Raw genomic sequence first — 22,482 nt, 5'->3', positions numbered from 1 at the left:
CACCCCTCAGCTCATATGCCTTGACAAACGTATCTTACTGCGGAGGAGAAATCTCGTCCTGCAGCGGTGCATGCACCGACTTGTGTGTAATCTGACAGACGCGCAATGCTTCTGTCAGGATGCACCATCAGTGCTGCAGCTGGTTGGTCGATCAGTCGTTCGCTCGGTCCACCTGGAAGGGTAAAGGATGGAAAAAGAGAGAGAAAAAAACATACAAAAAAAAAACAAGCAAGCAGCAATGCAAGAAATTCATTAACATTAACTTTCGTAAACTTTATTAAACCTTTTTAACCAAACAATAACGTTTGGAACTTTTGCTTACCTGGTTTTTTTATTTGTTTGTTTTTTTTTTACTTACCTTCCGAGGACAAACTTCTCCTTCCCCATGGGACAGTGTGCAAAGCGCAAATCGCACAGAGATGTAGCAAAGTACACTATGCACTTTGTCCCAAGTGAAAGGAGAGGGTTCTGGCAGCCCTGTGTATTTGGGTCTCTCAAAAGCAGATGTCTGGTTTCACACACAGGAGTCGCGCAGTAGCGTAGGTATGCACTAGCTTTAAGTCGAACACTTCCGGCGTCAGGGGGGACCGCAAAGTGGGACTTTCGCTAGGCAATATGCTGCAACACATGGCTCCAGTGTGAAAGAGCCTTGAGAGACTACTACTGTGTCTCACGTTCCCTACTCCAATAGCGAATGTGTTCGTGGAACTTTTCAAAACACTCCCCTATGCATAGGGCAGGCTGGTCAGGACAGTAGGGACAATAAAAAGTGGTGTCACGCCTCATTCCATCCCTCTTACAGACACGACAATGTTTTCTTGGGGTGCATTGACCTGGGGTACTCGGAAAGACATAAGCATATTGTCTTTCATGTAGCCGGCTAACTACATTAGGGGGATTGGCCACGGCCCCTCCTGGATACAGGAGTTCCGAAATGATCTCTTCCTGAAATTTAGGGAGGATCCTGTTCTCCCAGCCTTACTGTAGAGAACAAAGCTGTTGTACATTGCCAATTGAATCAAGTAAATGGCCACTTTCTTATACCAGCGGCTGGTCCTTCGGGAAACTAAATAGGGAGCCAACATCTGGTCATTGAAGTCCACCCCTCCCATGTTTAAATTAGTCGTGGACGGCGAGGGGTTTCTCAACAACCTCAGTTGCTCGCTGAATTTGGACTGTCGTGTCTCCGTGAATGGTCGACAGAAGGTAAACGTCCCTCTTGTCCTTCCATTTCACTGCAAGAAGGTCGTCATTACACAAGGCAGCCCTCTCCCCCCGTGCAAGTCGGGTAGCAGTGAGATATTGGGGGAAGCCCCGGCGACTAGGCCGCACGGTGCCACAGCAGGGAATTCCGAGTATCTTCAAATGCTGATAGAGGGCCACACTTGTGTAGTAGTTGTCCACATAGAGATGGTACCCCTTGTGGAATAAGGGTGACACCAAGTCCCACACAATCTTGCCACTGCACCCCAGGTAGTCAGGGCATCCGACCGGCTCCAGTTTTGTGTCTTTTCCCTCATAGACCCTAAAGCGATATGTATAGCCTGTGGCCCTTTCACAGAGCTTATACAGCTTGACCCCATACCGGGCGCGCTTGGTTGGGATGTACTGCTTAATGCCAAGGCGCCCGGTAAAATGTACGAGGGACTCGTCTATACAGATGTTCTGTTCAGGGGTGTAAGCATCTGCAAATTTGGATGGCAGGTGGTCTATGAGGGGCCAAAATTTGTGGAGCCGGTCATAGTCAGCGTGGCCTCTTTCATGACAGGTTGTATCATCATTAAAGTGCAGGAAGCGCAGGATGTCCTCAAAACGTGACCTGGACATGGCAGCAGAGTACATGGGCATGTGATGTATTGGGTGCGTAGACCAATAGGACCGCAATACATTTTTTTTAGTTAGACCTATGTTAAGGAGAAGGCCCAAAAATATTTTAAATTCGAAAACTGTGACCTGTTTCCACCGAAAAGGCTGGGCATGGGAGCTGTTCGGGTTGGCGGTGATAAATTGTGTGGCCTTACGGTTGGTCTCTGCCACGACTAAGTCGTAGAGATCCTCGGTGAAGATCAGATGAAAAGCGTCTAGGGCCGATCCTAGATGATCTGTCTCCACCTGGACTCCAGACTGGGCGGTGAAAGGGGGCACTACAGGTGCGGCGGAATTAGGGAACTTCCAATGAGGGTTTGCCAGCACCTCTGGGAGCCTAGAGGTAGTACGGGCCCGTGTTTCTGGTGGCTGCGACTGGGGTCTTACTGCACGTACCACCGAACCAGTTTCAACTGCCATGCTGGTGCTCGCCACTTCACCAGGGTCTACGGCAGTACTGGTTTCAAATCCAGGATGTGCTGCGCTGTTGGTGCATGCCTCACCATCAAAATCTGGATCAGCGCTAGCACCACTCTGCTGCCCTTGAGGTTGATCCTGCGCAACCTGCGGTCCACTGACATGGGGTCGGGTACGACTGGCGCTAGCAGGGACCACAACCTCGTCATCAGAACTATCGGTCAGAGAGTCACTGTCCTCTACAGGTTCATATTCTGAGCCGGATTCATCGGATGAGAAGCCCCAATCACTCTCACCCGACTCGGCCATAATACTGTAGGCCTCTTGCAGGGAATACATCTTTTTTGCCATTTTGGGCTGCTAAATTTAGGGGGTATTCCTCTGAGACCACCCAGGAAAAAAATGCACCTGTCTAGCAAATGGGAGTATTTGTTAAGTAATCAGCTGCGATCGCTCAGTTTTGATTAAAAAAAAAAAATCAAAACTGATCTTTATAGCGTCGCAACTATTGTGTTGGTTTTTTGCAGTGATCAGAAAACAAAAATTTCTTTCACTTGGTGGGGCGGGCTGAACGCAAGTGCGGCAGAACGATCAGGCCTGATCGGGCAAACACTGCGTTTTTAGTGGAGCCTACTCTAAGGTGACCCTAACGTACTTATATAGATCTGACTGCGATCAGTACTGATCACTTACAGATACTATATAGTACCAATGCTGATTAGCGACAGTGATGACGCTGATCAGCGACTTATTAGTGACTGCGGTGTAGTGGGCTGGGCGCTAACTACCTAACAAAGCCTAGCTAACTCACTGGCCAAAAAACAGTGCACAGGCAATAGATGTCACTCAGACTTCGATCAGAGCTGTGACAGGCGACCAGATATCAATCACAGTGCCGCTGTCAGATGCCAACCAATGTAAACAGCAATTGAAATCACAGGGCAATCAGATGATCAAAAACCAATCACTAATCAATCAATGTCAAAAATCAATCAGTGCACAGACAATAGATGTCACTCAGACCTCGATCAAAGCTGTGACAGGCGACCAGATAACAATCACAGTGCCGCTGTCAGATGCCAACCAACGAAAACAGAAATTGAAATCACAGGCAATCACAGATGATCAAAAACCAATCGCTAATCAATCAGATGTCAAAAATCAGTGCACAGACAATAGATGTCACTCAGACCTCGATCAGAGCTGTGATAGGCGATCAGATATCAATCACAGTGCAGCTGTCAGATGTCAACCAATGTGAACTCACAGGGCAATCACAGATGATCATAAACCAATTACAATGCAATCAATACATCAATCAATCAGATGTCAAAATCCTGTTCACAGGCAATAGATGTCACTCACATGTCACTCAGACCTCGATCAGAGCTGTGACAGGCGACCAGATGACACTCAGACCTCAGTCAGACGCCTTGGCAGGGCAGTGAGGGGGGCTGTGGGGGTGATCAGCGGCGATCGCGGGGGGGATCGAGCAGGGAAACGTGCGGGTCTTAGTGAGCAGGGCTGCCGTCCTCTCTCCTGGTGGTCCGGGAACGCTGTGACCAGGAGAGGAGGAAGCAGCCAGTATAATACACGTTGTTTACATAACAACGTGTATTATACGCATAGGATTGGGCTGTTTGAATGATCGCAGCCCGCCGGCGCTGCTAATTGGCCGGTGGGCTGATGACACAGGGGGGCCGCAAGGGATGCCGGGCGATGTGCGCGCGCGATCGCCCGCATTGTGCATGGAAAGGACCTTCCGCCAATCGGCGTTAGGCGGTCCTGGGGCTGCTGCCGCGGCCACGCCTACTGGCGTGACGCTGGCGGCAGGTGGTTAAGGAGACTCTGAAGCGAGAATAAATCTCGCTTCAGAGCTCATAGTTAGCAGGGGCATGTGTGCCCCTGCTAAAACGCTGCTATCCCGCGGCTAAACGGGGGTCCCTTCACCCCCCGAACCCACCCCCGCAAACCTTGGTCGCAAACTTGGTCGTGAAATTTTCGTTTCCTGGAGGCAGGGCTAACGGCTGCAGCCCTGCCTCTAGTCGCGTCTATCAGACGCGCATCACCGCCTCTCCCCCGCCCCTCTCAGTGAAGGAAGACTGAGAGGGGCGGGGAGAGGCGGAGATACGCGTCTGACAGACGCGTGTGGGGCAGGGCTGCGGCGGTTAGCCCTGCCCCAATACGGAAGTGCTCCCCCGCTGTACGGAGGGGATTTGGGGGTGAAGGAACCCCCGTTAAGCCGCAGGATAGCGGCGTTTTAGCAGGGGCACACATGCCCCTGCTATCTATGAGGTCTGAAGCGAGATTTATTCTCGCTTGACTCTCTTTAACTCTACATAAAGCACTAGTTAATCTTCTGGCCTAAGTACATGCAATACAAATTAGCAAAAAATTTTTATTTTTTACAGCACTGGAATAGTTTGGGTTGTCAGGGTTGAGAAATCTATTTCTCCAATGAACTTGAGGCTAGGAGCACATTGGGCAGTGCAGAAAACCTTTCTGCATTTTATATTTTTACAATTTTGGCAGTGTTTTTGTTTGAATTTACATTTCTTTTCATGCATTTTTTGGTGCATTTGCATTTTTATTTAATAAAAAATGAATATAAAAATGCGGTCTACTGCGTCTCCATTGACATTATGTGCATTTTACATGAGTTTTTGAGAAATATGTGCTTTTCTTGCACATTTTTTTTTGAGATGCGGCGCAAACACTTATGTTTGGAAATGCATGCGTTTTCGGCAACACTATTGATTCTGCATAGCATGCTTTTAGTCTCAGAGAAGCAACCCCTCTCATCAAGCCAGCTCATCACCTGTTATGTGGATGATGCAGACGTTTGTCTGCACTTCTGTCAGGCTAGGTTCACAGTGGGACTTTACAGGCGCACGTTAGTGCAGCCTGTAACGCAGCCCCTCCGCACAGTAATGAAAAATCAATGGGCTGTTCACAGTGCCCACGTTGCGCTACATTGTAACGCTCCACGTCAAGAGAAAGTACTGCATGCTGTGCATTATAGGCGGCTAAGCCGCGTTAGACTGCTTGCACATGCTCAGTCATGTTGGGGAGGAGGGGAGAGCGGCTGGGCACATGGCTAATTAATATTCACTGCACGGTGTGACGTGCAGTGTTTACTTCCTGGAGCGCCGCTTTGTGTGGCGATTGGCCGGGCGGGACCACGTGATGCCGCATGCGTCCAAGAGTACTCATCACGGACGCCAGAGTGAGCTGCACAACGCGGCTCAGTCTGACGTCCACATCAGAGAACACCAGACGTTGCGTTAGGGGCACGTTATGTGCCCTATAACGTCCCCTAAACGCAACGTCCCACTGTGAACCTAGCCACAGTCCAGTCCAAGTAATAAAGCTCCCACACTATGTTCTTATCTTGCCACTTTTATTATAGACTAAAATACAGAAAATTGGAAAGTACATCCAGCCTGTTTAACTTATCCTTCAGCTTATTTCACCACTGAATGAATACAATAAGAATTTTAAAGAGAATCTGTACTGTGAAAATCTTACATAAATAAACATACCAGCCTGTTTGTTGTTTTTTCTCTTAGCTCCCTCTAACATTTTCGCTGCTCTCCGCTGCTTTCATGGTGATAAAATCACTGTTTTATTCATAGTTTTTGTAAACAATAAAGATGGCTGCCAAACAGGATATAGGTCATCAGTGAAGGTGCCCATTTGCAGAGGCTCCTCTCAAACATGACTTGACTGCTGGAATGTTACTACCAATTGTTGCCTTAGCTGCTTGTCTGGGTTTTGAACTGATCTTCCTGCACTCACAGCTGTTCACAAGGTCACAGCTCTGTGAGCTTCACAGACATGCTGGCTGTAAGCAGAGACCTTGCCTGTGACTCATATACACAGAGGGGGCGTGCATAACTTCTCCCTTTCACAGCAGAGGCAGTGCATTCCTCTCTGGATCTACAAAGCTTGACAAAGAAAAGATTCGATATATTACAGAGACAGTGCAACTATAAAATGCTGCAGTAAGCCAGAGCACATTAGAACAGGTATAGGAACTTATAGGATACAAGAAATAAGGCTGACAATTTTGTTAGAGAGTCTCTTTAAGAGAAATTCCACTTTTATATTAATAAAAGAAATTGGACAAAAATTGCCACAAATGCAGATCAATGTGGCAGATGTCTTATTTTTGCAGTTCAATGTTGTTTAAAAATTACTTCCCATTTCATTGTGCTGCCAGCTAAGAATTTCCAGAACTGTTCAAACTGCTCCTCTTTGCAGCCTTAGCAGCAGAACTATGTATACTCTGGAGCACTTTCCAGAAACTACCAATTTTTGCAGGAATATTAAGCTGCAAAAGGCAGGAACGTCTGTTACTCATTTTCAACGCATTAACTATTCCATTGATTGGCAGCCACTCTGGTCAGCGCTTCTTTAGTGTCAAAATGATTGCTCAAGACACTTTATGAGTCAACTTCGTGGGGTGGAGAGGGGCAGGAAAGGACATGAGTGGGCTGGACCAACAACGGAAGCCTGCCTCTTCCTGCTTAAAAGAAAGTCAAACTTTTTTGCCGGACATTACGGGGACTAGGGGAATCAGACTGGGCACCTAAAAGCCTGTACCTCTTTCCTTAATTTAAAAAGTATAGTTTAGGTTCAGGAACCCTTTAATTTTTAGGTACAACATCCCATCGGATTAATCTTTTTTATATTTTACAGTTTTCTCTCCCAATAATTGCTCCTAGTGGTTATTAGACTACTCAGTAGCCTATGTGTCTCGGAAAAGGTATCGGTAGGAAAGATAACTACTGTCATTAGAAAACTGAGCACTAGGTCATTTCATCCAGGACAGATCCAGAAAAAGCCAGAGCTAGGAATTGGCTCCTTTTTTAGTAGTTGACTAAAATTTATTTTTTGGGATTTATTTATAGATGTGTACTTTTTGTCCCAAAACATAGTGCAAGTTTAGCCATTCTATGGTAATTTGACTTATTTCTTTACAATTGTACTAACTTTTTTTGTTTGTAAGAATCAGAAAAAGGCTGAAATTGAAGAGGAGATAGAAATTAAAAAGCAGCTGTCCAACCATTCCCATATCGAAGAAAAAGAGGCTTCTGAGGCTGATTCTCGTAAGTGTTTTGTCTGCATTCAGTCATAGGTATGCTTTACAAAATACAGGCTGTAATGTCTTGGCTTTGCTTAGTTGGTTCCAGATCCATGCACCTTAAAGAGTAACTGTCAGGCTGCAGAAGCTAATTTAAACCTCTATTCTCCTGTGTTAAACAGTTTAGACGGAAGCCAAAAAGGCAATAGTGAAGATAAAAATCTCTCTTTCATTTGATGTGTGCTTATCAGCAAAGCTGTTAGACCCAAGCTCTTAAGAGGACGCAAGCCGCAAACCATGCTGCAAAGCATTCTGGGGCCCTCCCCTCAGCTGCTAATGAGAAGTTACAGGGTCAAGTAACAATAGCATGTAACTCAGTCCAGCGCACAGCACTGATAAATCTCCCGGCAGAGTACACTGCAGGAGTCCGCTATTGTTCCTAGCCACATGGCTAATTAATATTCACTGCAAACTAGTGTTATTCAGTACGAGCTTTTCTGTGATCAGGAAGCAGGGAGGACATGACGACACATTTGGCTTCATAGGAGACAGACAAACATGGAGCCTGCCATGAGCTGTCAGGAGCATCATTCTCTGCATATACTATATAAAAATTCTGTGAAATCCAAACGTGGACAGTGAAATGCATATGTAATGTAAGTACAGCCTATATTTAGCTACTGATATATGTGTTTATTTTCTCTGAGACCTTATACCTAACAGCTCCTCTTTAAAGAAAACCTGAACTGTAAAAAAAATAAAATGAATAACAAATTGGATACTTAAGAGGAAAGCTTCCCATGTCCTCCTCAATACCACCAACCCTGGCTGAAACCCTCTGATAGTTTGCAGCTGTACTCCCCTTCATGAACGAATACAGCTGTACTCCGCCAACGTGAATTTAGCGGTTTTGGTTTACTGTGCAGACATGGCTGTAGTCGCGCAAGTGCAGAACCACCATGCCCGTAGGCGGCTGGGATCATGGCCACAAAAAAATATTTGACAAGCTTTTGTTTGATATGTTTAAGAGGGTCTGTGTGTGGCAACTGCAGGGTCAAGGAAGAGGTGGGGAGCCTCAGAACAATCCAGAGACTTCTGACTAGGTAAATATCTAACTTTTTTTTTTTTTTTCCAGTTTAGGTTCACTTTTCTAGTCCTGGTCCTCTTATTTTATATACGGTAACCATTGAGGCCTCCGTAATTAGGTACACATTTCCTTCAACATGAGTAAACAATTGTGAGGCTTTTAGAGGCTGGGAGCATGCTGGGACCTGAGAGCACATTGCATTGGGCAAGAAACTGCAACTTTTTAGATCAGAAATGCAAGATATTTTTCCATGCTCCGTATGTGCACTCCTTGCACTCTGTCTATGTTAAACTCTGTTGGCTACTTTTAAATTGTGCAAATTGTATTTAAAGATATTTAAAATGTGCCTGAACTCAAACGTGGCTAAAAACAAAATCTATGCCTAAGCTTTTTTCACAAATCTAGTTCTACTTTTTCAATCTCTGGTCTCTGTCAGAAAACGTTTGACCATGCTGTGTCCATGTAGTCAAGGGTAAGAAACTTCTGGCAGAAGTTAACCCTTTATTTTCTCGAGCACTGTCACGCCTTATTTAAAAACTTGAGTTCTGTATGTAAGTTAGGCGATTTTTCAGAATTTCCAAAAAAGCAAGATGGCAGCCTTCACGAAACCACTACTGCAGATTATGCAGCTCTGGAAAGAAAGGTGGGATGAGACTGAGCACTGGTTAAACAATGTTGTTTACATATATAGAACAAAGCAGAGATTGGGTCAAGTGAAGGAATTACCTTTGTGTTCTATATATACTTATTATGTTTAAAAAAGTATAAGTAAATTTGTCTTTGTCAAGATCCAGATCATGAAAGCGGTCTAGAGATTCAAGCACCAGACATCTCTCAGTTCCAGTCTCAACAGCCAACAGCTCCTGAAGAGGAGGAAGAAGAGATAATGATTGCTCAGTCTCATGATGAAACCAGTTACCGGGAGTATGTCTCCAGAGGATGTGAAAATAAATGTCATTCTCACTTTCATGACACACTCGGACAGTCTGATGACTTTATACATCATCACCATGACTACCATCATATCTTGCACCATCATCATCACCAAAATCATCATCCACATAGCCATTCACAGCGGTACTCCCGGGAAGAGCTGAAAGATGCTGGCATTGCCACTCTGGCCTGGATGGTGATAATGGGCGATGGCCTGCACAACTTCAGTGATGGCCTCGCAATTGGTAACTTGTTAAATAAGTATACCTCTATTATGTGCTTTTTGTATGTAAACTGACCACACAAGATATCCTCTGTGAAAACAATGTCATATGTTCAGGAAGAAAACTTGTCACTTTGTGTGCAGATGGTCTCTGAGATGCAAATTATTCCAGCTTGCATGCAAATCTAATACACATTTTATTTAGCTTTCTAAATGGACCAGTCAAATTCAATTCTTGCCCAGTTCCAAGCTTTATACAGTCTACTTCATTGCAAGCTGGAATTATTAGCATATCATTCACCATCTTTACTTAGTCTAAGTAGTCTTACAGTCTAAGGAGAGGGTAACGCATACCATTGTTCATAATAGCCTTGTAGAAAGAGGGTGCTAAATAGCTGGATGATGGGGTAGGGGGGCACCACCAACTGCACTCATTCCAATGTTTAGAATACTAGCTAGCACCTCAGTTGTATATGTTACGGCCAGAACCTGATGTCTGACCACTGCGGGTTCAGGCTGGTCAATAAGCAAAGTGCCGGGCTGCTGTGACCAGTGTCTGAAACAAATCTCGTTCGGTGGCCATATCTGAATTTATGTCCAGCTCTGCCTCCTCCCACTGCCTCTGGCCGCTCCACTCTTCTCATCTGTCTGCAGGGAGGGAATATACAGGGCAGCCCGTCCGGTGCTCCTGTCCTCTTCCCCTCCCTGGTGTATGTATGTGGTGTAACCGTGGGATTTTATTGCAGCCTCTGTTGCCGGTATTCACTGATGTAACGCAGGCTGCAGTGAGACGCCACGCACACCGAGGAGAGAGTGCAGACACATGCTGTCCTGCATATTTCCCAGGGCTGTGGAGTTGGTACAAGAATCATCTGATTCCAACTTGGATTCCTCAGTTTATGAAGCCCCCAACTCAGACTCCAGGTACCCAAAATTACTCAGACTCTGACTCCTTAGTCTAATTCTTGCCAGGGCTGTGGAGTCGATACAAAAATCATCCGATTTCTCAGTTTATGAAACCTCTGACTCCTCAACTCTGACTCCTTAGTCTAATTCTTATCAGAGCTGTGGAGTTGGTACAAAAATTATCTGACTCCAGGTATCCGAAATTACCCCTACTCCACAACCCTGATATTTCCTCCCTGCAGACAAATGTGACACGAGCTGCTGCATCTTGCATTGGCTGCAGTAGCCCGGACACTTCAGGTATAGGCCAGACAGATCTGGCCATAACATGGCTACAAAAATATAATTTTTTTTTTTTTACATATAATTCATAGTTCCAACTTTCAAGACCAGTGATCAGTTCACATGAAGCGTCTGCTGGAAGTGCATTTGGTGCATTTACTGCTTTATCCTTTACGGTATTGTTGTCTTTGAGAAGGAGTCCTTTGTGGAACGATGAAACCTGTAAACCAAGCTTTCTGATTTTGTGGCTCTAATTAGTGGGCTAGTTGGTATTCTGAACAGTTTTGCTCCCACGAGTAATCACGAGTGATTACCCGTGATTCAAATGAGGCTTAATTAGCACAGGTGTGCGACGGAGATGCAAGGGGTTATTTACCCATAATTCTGCTCACCGCCCTGCGTTCCAAACAGCTTGCATGCGTCCTATTAGTCATTTGAATCACGGGTAATCAATCGTGGGAGCAACCCTGATTCTGAACATTGGTACTTGTAAACCTTGTTAATCTGAGTCTGTATGTAATGTGACAGATTTAGCCAGTTCTTTCCAGTATGTCATAGTGGTCAGTGGCAGTGAGTGGACTTGGCATTGACACAGCACAGCATTCCTCCCAAAATACTGATTTTTGTAGCAGGTGGAAAAGAGAAATTCTGTATGGTTTCCGCTCCAGAACAGTCCTTGACCTGTTTTACACTCTGAATTTGATACTACTGTATCGTTCAACACTCAGTTGGCTGATCATAATAATTGTATGTATGTATACTAAAGACCTGGCAGGGATCGGCACTTGATTCCTCACCTGACATTGCAGGGCCGTAGCTGTACATAGGCATGGCTAGCCAGGGGGGGAGGAGGACCGATGGCACGGTGCTCAAGTTGTGTCACGTTGTGGGTTGAGTGCCCAGAACAGTGCTCTCAGCCAGCGCTTGGCCAAGTCGATTCACTGGGCTGTCTGTGGAGTGCATCGGGGGGATAAGCTAGATTCTTAGAAGAAGCAGTAGTTATCTGCTACCATGGCTAATTTCCATCTAGCATGTGTACACAGCTTTAGTTGGGCACAGTTGTAAATGTGATGACAAAAAGAGCAGTTTCAAGAAGAATATTCATATTATGTGTGAATTGTACTTCTTAGATACCCTTTTGATTACAAACCAATCCCTCTGATATACACTGATTACTTTAAATTACAGGAGCTGCTTTCACTGAAGGTTCATCCAGTGGATTAAGTACATCTGTAGCTGTGTTTTGCCATGAATTACCGCATGAGTTAGGTAAGACTTTGATGTACAGTTTCTAGATATGCTTAGTCTTATAAATAACACTTCTTAACAGTTTATATTCCAGGCTATAACTGCATCCCTATTTGTCGCAGCAACATATATACAATTATGAGTGGCTTTTTATAGTTCAAAAAAGTGTGCGCAATCACTCAGGACCACTGTCATTTTCCATGCTTAGCTGGACTACTTCTGTTTGTTACAAAATGTTCATATAGCTGAATTTTGAGACTGGAGCTGTGTGGTCCTGATGCAGAGGGGGGCTGCACTTGACATCGGGAAGGGGTCGCTGGGGCCTTTCGACCACCGAGGAAAGCCTCAAAAAATCCAGAGGCTTCTCTCTATTAAAAGGTAATCAGTTATTTAAAACCGGAGCTTTGGCTCAGGTTAGCTTTACGAATTTATGGAGATTTGTGTCTTTATAAACACATATTTGTGTATATTCTGTACAGGAGGAACTTGATGATCCTGACTAAAGGTGGCCATACACTTAAAGATTTACAGCAGATACCATCAGATAGATTTCTGTCAGATGCCTGTCAAGTAGAATCTGACAGGATCTGATGTGTGCCACACACTAGGAACAGATTTCCAATTTATTTCAAAATGAAATCTATTAGAAATCTATTGAAAATTGATTGAAATGCATTATTGGACCATTAGATCCAATGCAACTCTATTGGCCATCAATCTGCTGCCAGCAGCAGATCGACCTAGATCTTCCATCCTGTCAGATCAAATCCATCGAAATCGGCCACAAATCAATTGAATGGGGAATTTGATAGAATCGATTTCTGATCGATTCTATAGAATCGATCAATGGCTAAAATCGACCAGTGTGCCCATTAAAGAGAAACTGACCAAGAATTGAACTTTATCCCAATCAGTAGCTGATACCCCCTTTTACATGAGAAATCTATTCCTTTTCACAAACGGACCATCAGGGGGCGCTGTATGGCTGATATTGTGGTGAAACCCCTGAGGTGCAATACATTTGAAATTACTAAGAATTATGCTACAGAAGTATGTTAATTATTATTATATTCTTTTATTACAAATCTTGTAAATAGACTAATCATATCTTGCAGTGAAAGCATTTGAGCCAAAAGATTGTATAAGGCCTTGTTCACACTACAAGAGCTTTTCTAAGCGCTTTGTGATTTTAAAAAAAGCTCTTGCTAATGTTATCCTAGGAAGTTTTGAATCCGGATGATACCATTTATTGGCTAACTTAAAAGAATAGGCGTAAGCAAGCTTTCAGCTGTATAGCCTTCATCTGGCTTCAATCCTGTTTGCTGACATGATGTTGGACCAGACAACTCTATACATGCAACATCAAAGGGGGATACATAGATTTTTTTTGCAAGCATAAATACATGTCATTGAAATGCCTTAAGTGAAACAGAACATCTAAATGGGGCAAGAGGATTACCCTATTGCTAATGTTATCCTATGTGTGTTCTCACTTGAGGGATATGATTTTGCAAAAAACAACCCATTGTTTAACCACTTAAGGACTGCTGTCATAAAACCCCTTAAGGACCAGACACTTTTTTTCCATTCAGACCACTGCAGCTTTAACGGTTTATTGCTCGGTCATACAACCTACCACCTAAATGAGTTTAACCTCCTTTTCTTGTCACTAATACAGATTTCTTTTGGTGCCATTTGGTTGCTGCTGTGATTTTTCGTTATTATTATATTTCTCAAAAAAGACATGAATTTTGTCAAAAAATTTTTTTTAACTTTCTGTGCTGACATTTTTCAAATAAAGTAACATTTCTATATAAATTTTTGTCTAAATTTATTCTGCTACATGTCTGATAAAAAAAAAAATCCAATAAGTGTATATTTATTGGTTTGGGTAAAAGTTATAGCGTTTACAAACTATGGTGCAAAAAGTGATTTTTCCCATTTTGAAGCATCTCTGACTTTTCTGTGCACCTGTCATGTTTCATGAGGTGCTAAAATTCCAGGATAGTATAAATACCCCCCAAATGACCCCATTTTGGAAAGACGACATCCCAAAGTATTCACTAAGAGGCAATGTGAGTTTATAGAAGATTTTATTTTTTGTCACAAGTTAGCGGAAAATGACACTTTGTGACAAAATTTTTTTTTTTAAAGTTTCCATTTCTGCTAACTTGTGACCAAAAAAAGGAAATCTGCCATAGACTTACCATGCCCCTCTCTGAATACTTTGGGGTGTCTACTTTCCAAAATGGGGTCGTGTGTGGTGTGTTTACTGTCCTGGCATTTTGGGGGTTACTAAATTGTAAGCCCCCCTGTAAAGCCTAAAGGTGCTCATAGGACTTCTTCTATGAACTCGACATACACCTAACAGAATACCTTACGGTGTCTTATTTCTAAAATAGGGGTCACTTGTGGGGTTCCTATACTGCCCTGGCATTTTAGGGGCCCTAAACAGTGAGGCGTAGTCTGGAAACCAAATGCCTCAAAATGACTATTCAGGGGTATAAGCATCTGCAAATGACAGGTGGTCTATGAGGGCTTGAATTTTTTGGAACCGGTCATAAGCAGGGTGGCCTATTAGATGACAGGTTGTATTGGCACTGATTTGCAGGAAGCGCAGGATGTTCTCAAATCGTGACCTGGACATGGCAGCAGAGAACATGGTCATGTAATGTATTGGGTGCGTATACCAATAAGACTGCAATACATTCTTTTTGACTAGACCCATGTTAAGGAGAAGGCCCCAAAAATGTTATGTTCGGAAACTTGGAGTGGTTTCCACCGAAAAGGCTGGGCATGGTAGCTTCTTGGATTGGCGGTTGCGTATTGTGTAGCATAACTGTTGGTCTCAGCCACAATTAAGTCGTAGAGAGCAGCAGTGATCAGAGAAAAAAAAAATCTGTCACTGCGGTGGGGCGGGTGAGGGTTTGGCCGGGTGATCAGAAGCCCGCAGGGGGCAGATTAGGGCCTGATCTGATGGATAGGAGTGCTAGGGGGTGACAGGTGGTGACAAGAGGTGATTGATGGGTGTCTCAGGGGGTGATTAGAGGGGGGAATAGATGCAAGCAATGCACTGGGGAGGGGATCAGGGGGTCTGAGAGTGATCTGAGGGTGCGGGCGGGTAATTGGGTGATCAGGTGCCCGCAAGGGGCAGATTAGGGTCTGATCTGATGGGCAGCAGTGACGGGGGTGATTAGAGGGGAGAACAGATATAATGCACTGGGGAGATTATCGGGGGGGCCTGAGGGTGTTTGGGTGCCCGCAGGGGGCAGATTAGGATCTGGTGGGTAGCAGGGACAGGGGGTGACGGGGTGATTGATAGGTGATCAGGGTGTGATTAGAGGGGAGAATAGATGTAAGCAATGCACAGGGGTGGGGTCTGAGGGCATGGGCGGGTGATTGGGTGCCCGCACAGGGCAGATGAGGGTCTGATCTGATGGGTATGATAGGTAGCAGTGACAGGTGGTGACAGGGGGTGATTGATGGGTGATCAGTGGGTGATTAGAGGGGAGAACAGATGTAAACCATGCACTTGGGAGGTGATCTGAGGGCGGGTCTGCGGGAGATCTGAGGGTGGTGGCGGGTGATCAGTTGCCCGCAAGGGGCAGGTTAGGGTCTGATCTAATGGGTGGCAGTGACAGGTGGTGATAGGGGGTGATTGGGTGATTGACAGGTGATCAGTGGATGATTACAGGGGATGATAGATGTATACAGTATACGGGGGGGGGGGGGTCTGGGGATGATCTGAGGGTGTGGGGGGGATTAGGAGCCCCCAGTGGGCAGTTTAGGACCTGATCAAAAATATAGCGTTGACAGATGGTGACAGGGAGTGATTGATGGGTGATTGGGTGCAAACAGTGGTCCGAGGGGGTGACCGGTGGGCCGGGTTTGAGGGGTGCTGTGGGCGATCGGGGGGGCAGAATCAGTGTGTGTGTGTGTGTTCACTAGAAGGGCTGCCTCCTGCCCTGGTGGTCCCTCGATCACTGGGACCACCAGGGGGGGAGGCAGCCTGTATAATGCACTTTGTATACATTACAAAGCGTATTATACGCTTACTATGCGGCAGGTCGGGGGTTAACAACCCGCCGGCACTGCTAATTGGCCAGAGGGTTGACGTCGCGGGTGGGCGGAGCCTAATGCCGGCAGATGCGCGCATCTATGCGAGCGATCCCCGGCAATTCAGTCCCCCAGGAGCCGCCACCGTCGTTACGTGGTCCTGGGGTGCCACTTTGCCGACGCCCATAGGTAGTGGGCGGTCAGCAAGTGGTTAAGCATTGCATTAGCAATAGCTTTTCAAAATCACTAGCACTTAAAGAGGAGCTGTTAGGTATAAGGTCTCAGAGAAAATAAACACATATATCAGTAGCTAAAGATTGGCTGTACTTACATTACATATGCATTTCACTGTCCACGTTTGGATTTCACAGAATTTGTATATAGTATATGCAGAGATAGATGCTCCCGACAGCTCATGGCAGGCTCCATGTTTTTCTGTCAAATGTGTCCTGCATGCTTCCTGATCACAGATAAGCTCCTACTTGAACAACAGTGTGCAGTGAATATTAATGAGCCATGTGGCTAGGAACAATAGCTGACTCCTGCAGAGTACTCTGCCCCGAGATTTATCAGTGCTACACGCTGGACTGATTAGAAGCTTCTGTAATGTCTCATTAGCAGCCGAGGGGAGGGCCCCAGAATGCTTTGCAGTTTAGTATGCGGCTTGCGTCTTTATGGGTCTATAACAGACTTGCTGATAAGCACACATCAAAGGTAACTGAGATTTTTATCTTCACTAATGGCTTTTGAGCTTCCTTCTAAACTGTTTAACACAGGAGAATAGAGGTTTAAATTAGCTTCTGCAGCCTGACAGTTACTCTTTAAAAAGCTTTTGTAGTGTGAACTAGGCCTTAAACACCTTTTTTAACCATCTGTGACAAAGGAATATGGAGAAACAAAAACGCATATTGATGTCTGCTTTAAGCGACAGTAGTTTTGTACTAAAATGCCTTTACATATCTGTGGCATATGGATGCAAAAACATTCTTATAGAATTCTGCGGCAGTCTGATTGACATACAGGATCTTCTCAAAAAATTAGCATATTGTGATAAAGTTCATTATTTTCTGTAATGTACTGATAAACATTAGACTTTCATATATTTTAGATTCAAATACACACAACTGAAGTAGCTCAAGCCTTTTATTGTTTTAATATTGAGGATTTTGGCATGCAGCTCATGAAAACCCAAATTTCCTATCTCAAAAAATTAGCATATTTCATCCGACCAATAAAAGAAAAGTGTTTTTAAAACAAAAAAAGTCAACCTTCAAATAATTATGTTCAGTTATGCACTCAATACTTGGTCGGGAATCCTTTTGCAGAAATGACTGCTTCAATGCAGCGTGGCATAGAGGCAATCAGCCTGTGGCACTGCTCAGGTGTTATGAAGGCCCAGGATGCTTCGATAGCGGCCTTAAAGAGAATCTGTACTCTAATATTCTTACAATAAAAAGCATACCATTCTATTCATTATTTTCTCCTGTGCCCCTCTGTGCTGTTTCTGCCACTCTCTGCTGCAATCCTGGCTTGTAATTAACAGTTTTAGGCAGTGTTTACAAACAAACTAACCAGCTTGTAATAGGCTCAGCTAAGCATAGTGTGTGTCATTCAGAGTGTGCAGGGGGCCTGCAGAGGGTGTGTATCGCTTCTACCAATCACAAGCAGCCCTGCACATACCACACAATCAAGCCTTAGCCCCGACAAACAGGACAGAGGAAAGATACATTGATTTATTACAGAGACAGTGCAGTTAGGAAAGACTGCAGTAAGCCAGAGCAGATTAGAACAGGCATAGGAACTTATAGGATAGAAGAACTAAGGCTGAAAAATTTGTTACAGAGTCTCTTTAAGCTCATCCAGAGTGTTGGGTCTTGCGTCTCTCAACTTTCTCTTCACAATATCCCACAGATTCTCTATGGGGTTCAGGTCAGGAGAGTTACCAGTGGTTTTAGCACTGTGAGCAGGTGCCAGGTCGTGCTGACCTGGCACCTGCGCAGGTCAGCTTCATCTCCATAAAGCTTTTCAGCAAATGGAAGCATGAACCCACCCACTTTTGAACCAGAAACAGCGGCATAAGCTCCTGACCTGGGCTACAGAGAAGCAGCACTGGACTGTTGCTCAGTGGTCCAAAGTACTTTTTTTGGGATGAAAGCAACTTTTACATGTCATTTGGAATTCAAGGTGCCAGAGTCTGGAGGAAGACTGGTGAGAGGGAAATGCCAAAATGCCTGAAGTCCAGTGTCAAGTACCCACAGTCAGTGATGGTCTGGGGTGCTATGTCAGCTGCTGGTGTTGGTCCACTGTGTTTTATCAAGGGCAGGGTCAATGCAGCTAGCTATCAGGAGATTTTGGAGCACTTCATGCTTCCATCTGCTGAAAAGCTTTATGGAGATGAAGATTTAATTTTTCAGCACGACCTGGCACCTGCTCACAGTGCCAAAACCACTGGTAAATGGTTTACTGACCATGGTATTACTGTGCTCAATTGGCCTGCCAACTCTCCTGACCTGAACCCCATAGAGAATCTGTGGGATATTGTGACGAGAAAGTTGAGAGACGCAAGACCCAACACTCTGGATGAGCTTAAGGCCGCTATCGAAGTATCCTGGGCCTCCATAACACCTGAGCAGTGCCACAGGCTGATTGCCTCCATGCCACGCCGCATTGAAGCAGTCATTTCTGCAAAAGGATTCCCGACCAAGTATTGAGTGCATAACTGAACATAATTATTTGAAGGTTGAATTTTTTGTTTTAAAAACACTTTTCTTTTATTGGTCGGATGAAATATGCTAATTTTTTGAGATAGGAAATTTGGGTTTTCATGAGCTGCATGGCAAAATCCTCAATATTAAAACAATAAAAGGCTTGAACTACTTCAGTTGTGTGTATTTGAATCTAAAATATATGAAAGTCTAATGTTTATCAGTACATTACAGAAAATAATGAACTTTATCACAATATGCTAATTTTTTGAGAAGATCCTGTATACTTTTCTCTGTATGTATTCTGTAAAATTACTTTATTCCAATCCTTTAACGTAAACCAGCGATGTCAAATGATAAAGATTTGATACTTACCCGGGGCTTATTCCAGCCCCAGCATCTCACGCCGTCCTCCCGCGGTCTTCTGTCCATCCGCGATCATCCTCGGTAGCTGGTTCAGTTGCGTCAGTCCGGGTCTACTGTGCATGCGCGGAAGGTACGTGCATGCGCAGAAAACCCAAACTAGACCTGACTGAGCCTGTTACCGAGGCTGAATGGCAGACCGCGGGAGGATGGCATGGGATTCAGACAAGCTTATGGGGCTGGAGGAAGCCCCGGGTAAGTATCAATCTTTTATCATTTGACGTCTCTGGTACACTTTAATGTTTATGCCAAGGAACTTTGACTCTTGGTCATTTTAAAGTAATTATTTTAAGCTTATTTAAACTTAAGCCTGGAATGTATGATGATCTGAGACCTCAAACAATGTTGATCTTTGATTCTTACATGTTTGCCTTTGTGACTTAGTGCTGAAATAATTTTTTCATTTTTTTCTTCTTAGGGGATTTTGCAATTTTGCTGAAAGCTGGAATGACTGTAAAACAAGCTGTGTTATACAATGCCCTCTCAGCTATGCTTGCATACTTGGGCATGATAACTGGGATACTCATAGGCCACTATGCAGAAAATGTGTCAATGTGGATCTTTGCTCTTACAGCAGGGTTGTTCATGTATGTGGCTTTTGTTGATATGGTAAGTGACTCAATGTGTTCATCTAGTGGTCAGGTGATGTGAAGTCTGTATGTCATGAGATTGTTAATGTTTGTGGACTTACACTTAAATGTGCTTAAAGCATATTTCACGGCTCCTCCTTTTCAGGCTTCCGTGTTTAAGACCCAACATAATCAATTAGCCCCACGCATGAGCCAGATGATGGGATTAGTAAATTACAGCTTCTGGCATCAGATACAGGCCGGTTTCACACTGCATATTGGCAGTAGCGGTGCGGTGTGGGGACCACACTGCACCGCCAAAATCAGGCCTTCAGGGATTACCGGGTTAGTACTCGGTAATCCCCGTCTGGCAGCAGGTCAAGCAGCTGGTGACACACTCTAGCACTCACTTCCTGTGACCAAATCGATGACATGCGCTGAAGTCAATTGACAAAATATGCTCCTGCGCATGCGTGACACTTTGAACAGTTCTGCTAAAAAAAAAAATAATAATAATTGTGGTAGTATATTATATGCTGCAAATAACCTTTTAGAGCAAATAATAAACCATTACTTCTGGTTGGTCATTAGTAGAGTTTGTTCATGTGGGATGAAAATAAGTCTGACTTGCTTGCAATATTAATTGTATGCATTTTGGTACTGGGCCAATCAAAACAGACATAAAGTGCATTTGATTGGCCGGATTCTAAACTGCATACAATTTACATTTTGTATGTGAATCCAATCCAGAAATATTAGCATCTTATTTATTATTTGTCATTACAGAAGTTTCCTACATAAACTTAGGCATAAACAGAACATGCTTACGTGTGTCTGTGATGAGTGGGCTTGATTCACAAACCCGTGCTAAACAGTTAGCACGTGAAGTGCCGCTCGCGGACTTTTGCGCGCGCAAAGTTCCACGGTCGCGCAATTGCGGACATTTGCGCACAATCGGCGGCCGACCGTGCGAAAATGTCCGCGATCATGGGACTTTGCGCTCGCAAAAGTACGCGAGCGGCACTTCATGTGCTAACTGTTAGCACTGGTTTCTGAATCAAGCCCATTGTCTGAAAATTTAAAAGTATGTCCAACAAGCCAACAGGCAGTCGCAGTTACAAAAACTACCATAAAATAAATCTATGTGGCTTAAAAAAAACAAAAACGAAAAAAAAACTTTCAAGTGTTCATTATTCTCTGTCTCTCTACATATGATTAGAATTCCCAAGATTCCTGGGGTACACAAGCGTACCCCAGGAGGTACTATGTTTAGTTGATCTCAGGGTACTTGACCTTGTCATAGTTAATCTTTTATATTGAGATTTGAGATGCAAAAAATTATAAACCATATATAAATTAACTTTAATAACGACATATGTATAGTTTAATTAAAAGCATCAAGAAATATTTGGAAAGTGTTTGTACACAATTATGAAATATGCCTAAAAATATGTATGCATTAAGAGGTACCTGAGATGTTACTCACAACAGGGGTACTTGGCTAACAGTCATAATGGGGTACATACTGTAATAATGTTGAGAAATACTGGATTGGATTATTGATCGAGGTTTACTTCAATAAACAAGTGAAAAATGCAGTCCAAGCAGGAAAACCTCCCTTTAATAAGCGTTTAAAGAGTGTGATGATAGAGATTACTACAACTTCCTATTCATCACTTTATTTTAATATAACATTTTTATAAAATGACAATGTAACCCAAATAAAGTGTTTTAATGATTTCTTTCTTTTTCTTTGTAGGTTCCAGAGATGCTGCACAACGATGCAAGCGATCATGGCTGCAGCAGATGGGGATATTTTCTCTTGCAGAATGCTGGAATCCTGTTAGGATTTGTCATCATGCTGGTCATTTCTCTATTTGAGCATACAATTGTTTTCACTGTTGACCTATAAATATATGTTGCCTATTCTGTGTAGCAACTCCATGCAGTAAACTAAGTTATTTTTTTTTTTAGTTTTTTTTTTTTTTTATGCAGCAAGCATATATATTTTTATACTAATTGTAAAAACTGCACTTACGGTAGTTACTTCAGAGATGATGCAGTAGCACTTCAGAGGTCATTTGCAAACAAGATGTTTGTGCCAAATTCATGCCTTTTTTTATTTGGTATTTGTATGTGTTTAACATTTAGATGCATTCTGATAAAAATACCATTTTTTTGTGTGCAAATTCTAACAATTTCAGCATTCTTTCCTTCTCTTTGCTTCTGTATATCGGTTTAGATCATGGTACCTCAGTAAGTGTTGGGACACTATTGTCTTGCTTCGCAATAATTGCTGGACAATGGTCATTATGAGTTTGGTTACTGAAAGAGACTGGTGTTACTGAGAATTTCTATATTGTGCACCAGGCAATGAACATGATCAGAAAGTTAGTGCAGCTTGCTTAACCTGTTACATATAAGTGTGCTGAAAACGGATGCTTCATGCTGGTTAATGCTGTTATGCAAGTATAATCTAGGTACTTGCATGTTAGCAGGGCTTCCTCCATGGTTGGAAGGAGTTGAGTTCCTGGGGTTTTTAGCCACTGTGGCTATTGCTGTGTCTATCGACTTACAGCTCATACCTGTTTTAGAGCTTCAGCACTTAATGAAGTTTTTATTTTTACCAACTGAAAAGGTGTACTTGCTGTTTTTGAGGTACTTCTAGATATTACAGCACT

At 43.7% G+C, this 22,482-nt stretch overlaps 1 protein-coding gene across 1 annotated transcript in view; it reads left to right on the top strand.

The window, feature by feature from the left end:
* SLC39A6 (solute carrier family 39 member 6) overlaps window positions 1–21,754 on the top strand; it is a 44,580-nt gene extending 22,826 nt beyond the window's left edge. Inside the window, exons 5-9 of the mRNA XM_068236702.1 lie at window positions 7,295–7,394; window positions 9,245–9,634; window positions 11,989–12,069; window positions 19,651–19,841; window positions 21,561–21,754. Of these exons, the coding sequence (XP_068092803.1) occupies window positions 7,295–7,394; window positions 9,245–9,634; window positions 11,989–12,069; window positions 19,651–19,841; window positions 21,561–21,713 (915 nt within the window). The 3' untranslated portion in view covers window positions 21,714–21,754. The remainder of the gene's footprint in view (window positions 1–7,294; window positions 7,395–9,244; window positions 9,635–11,988; window positions 12,070–19,650; window positions 19,842–21,560) is intronic.
* The last annotated feature ends 728 nt before the right edge of the window (window positions 21,755–22,482 follow it).

This window comes from Hyperolius riggenbachi, chromosome 5, assembly GCF_040937935.1.
Source record: "Hyperolius riggenbachi isolate aHypRig1 chromosome 5, aHypRig1.pri, whole genome shotgun sequence".
NCBI classification, from domain to species: Eukaryota; Metazoa; Chordata; class Amphibia; order Anura; family Hyperoliidae; genus Hyperolius; species Hyperolius riggenbachi.
Note: the sequence above shows the minus strand (reverse complement) of the source record. Positions and strands in the feature narration are given on the sequence as shown.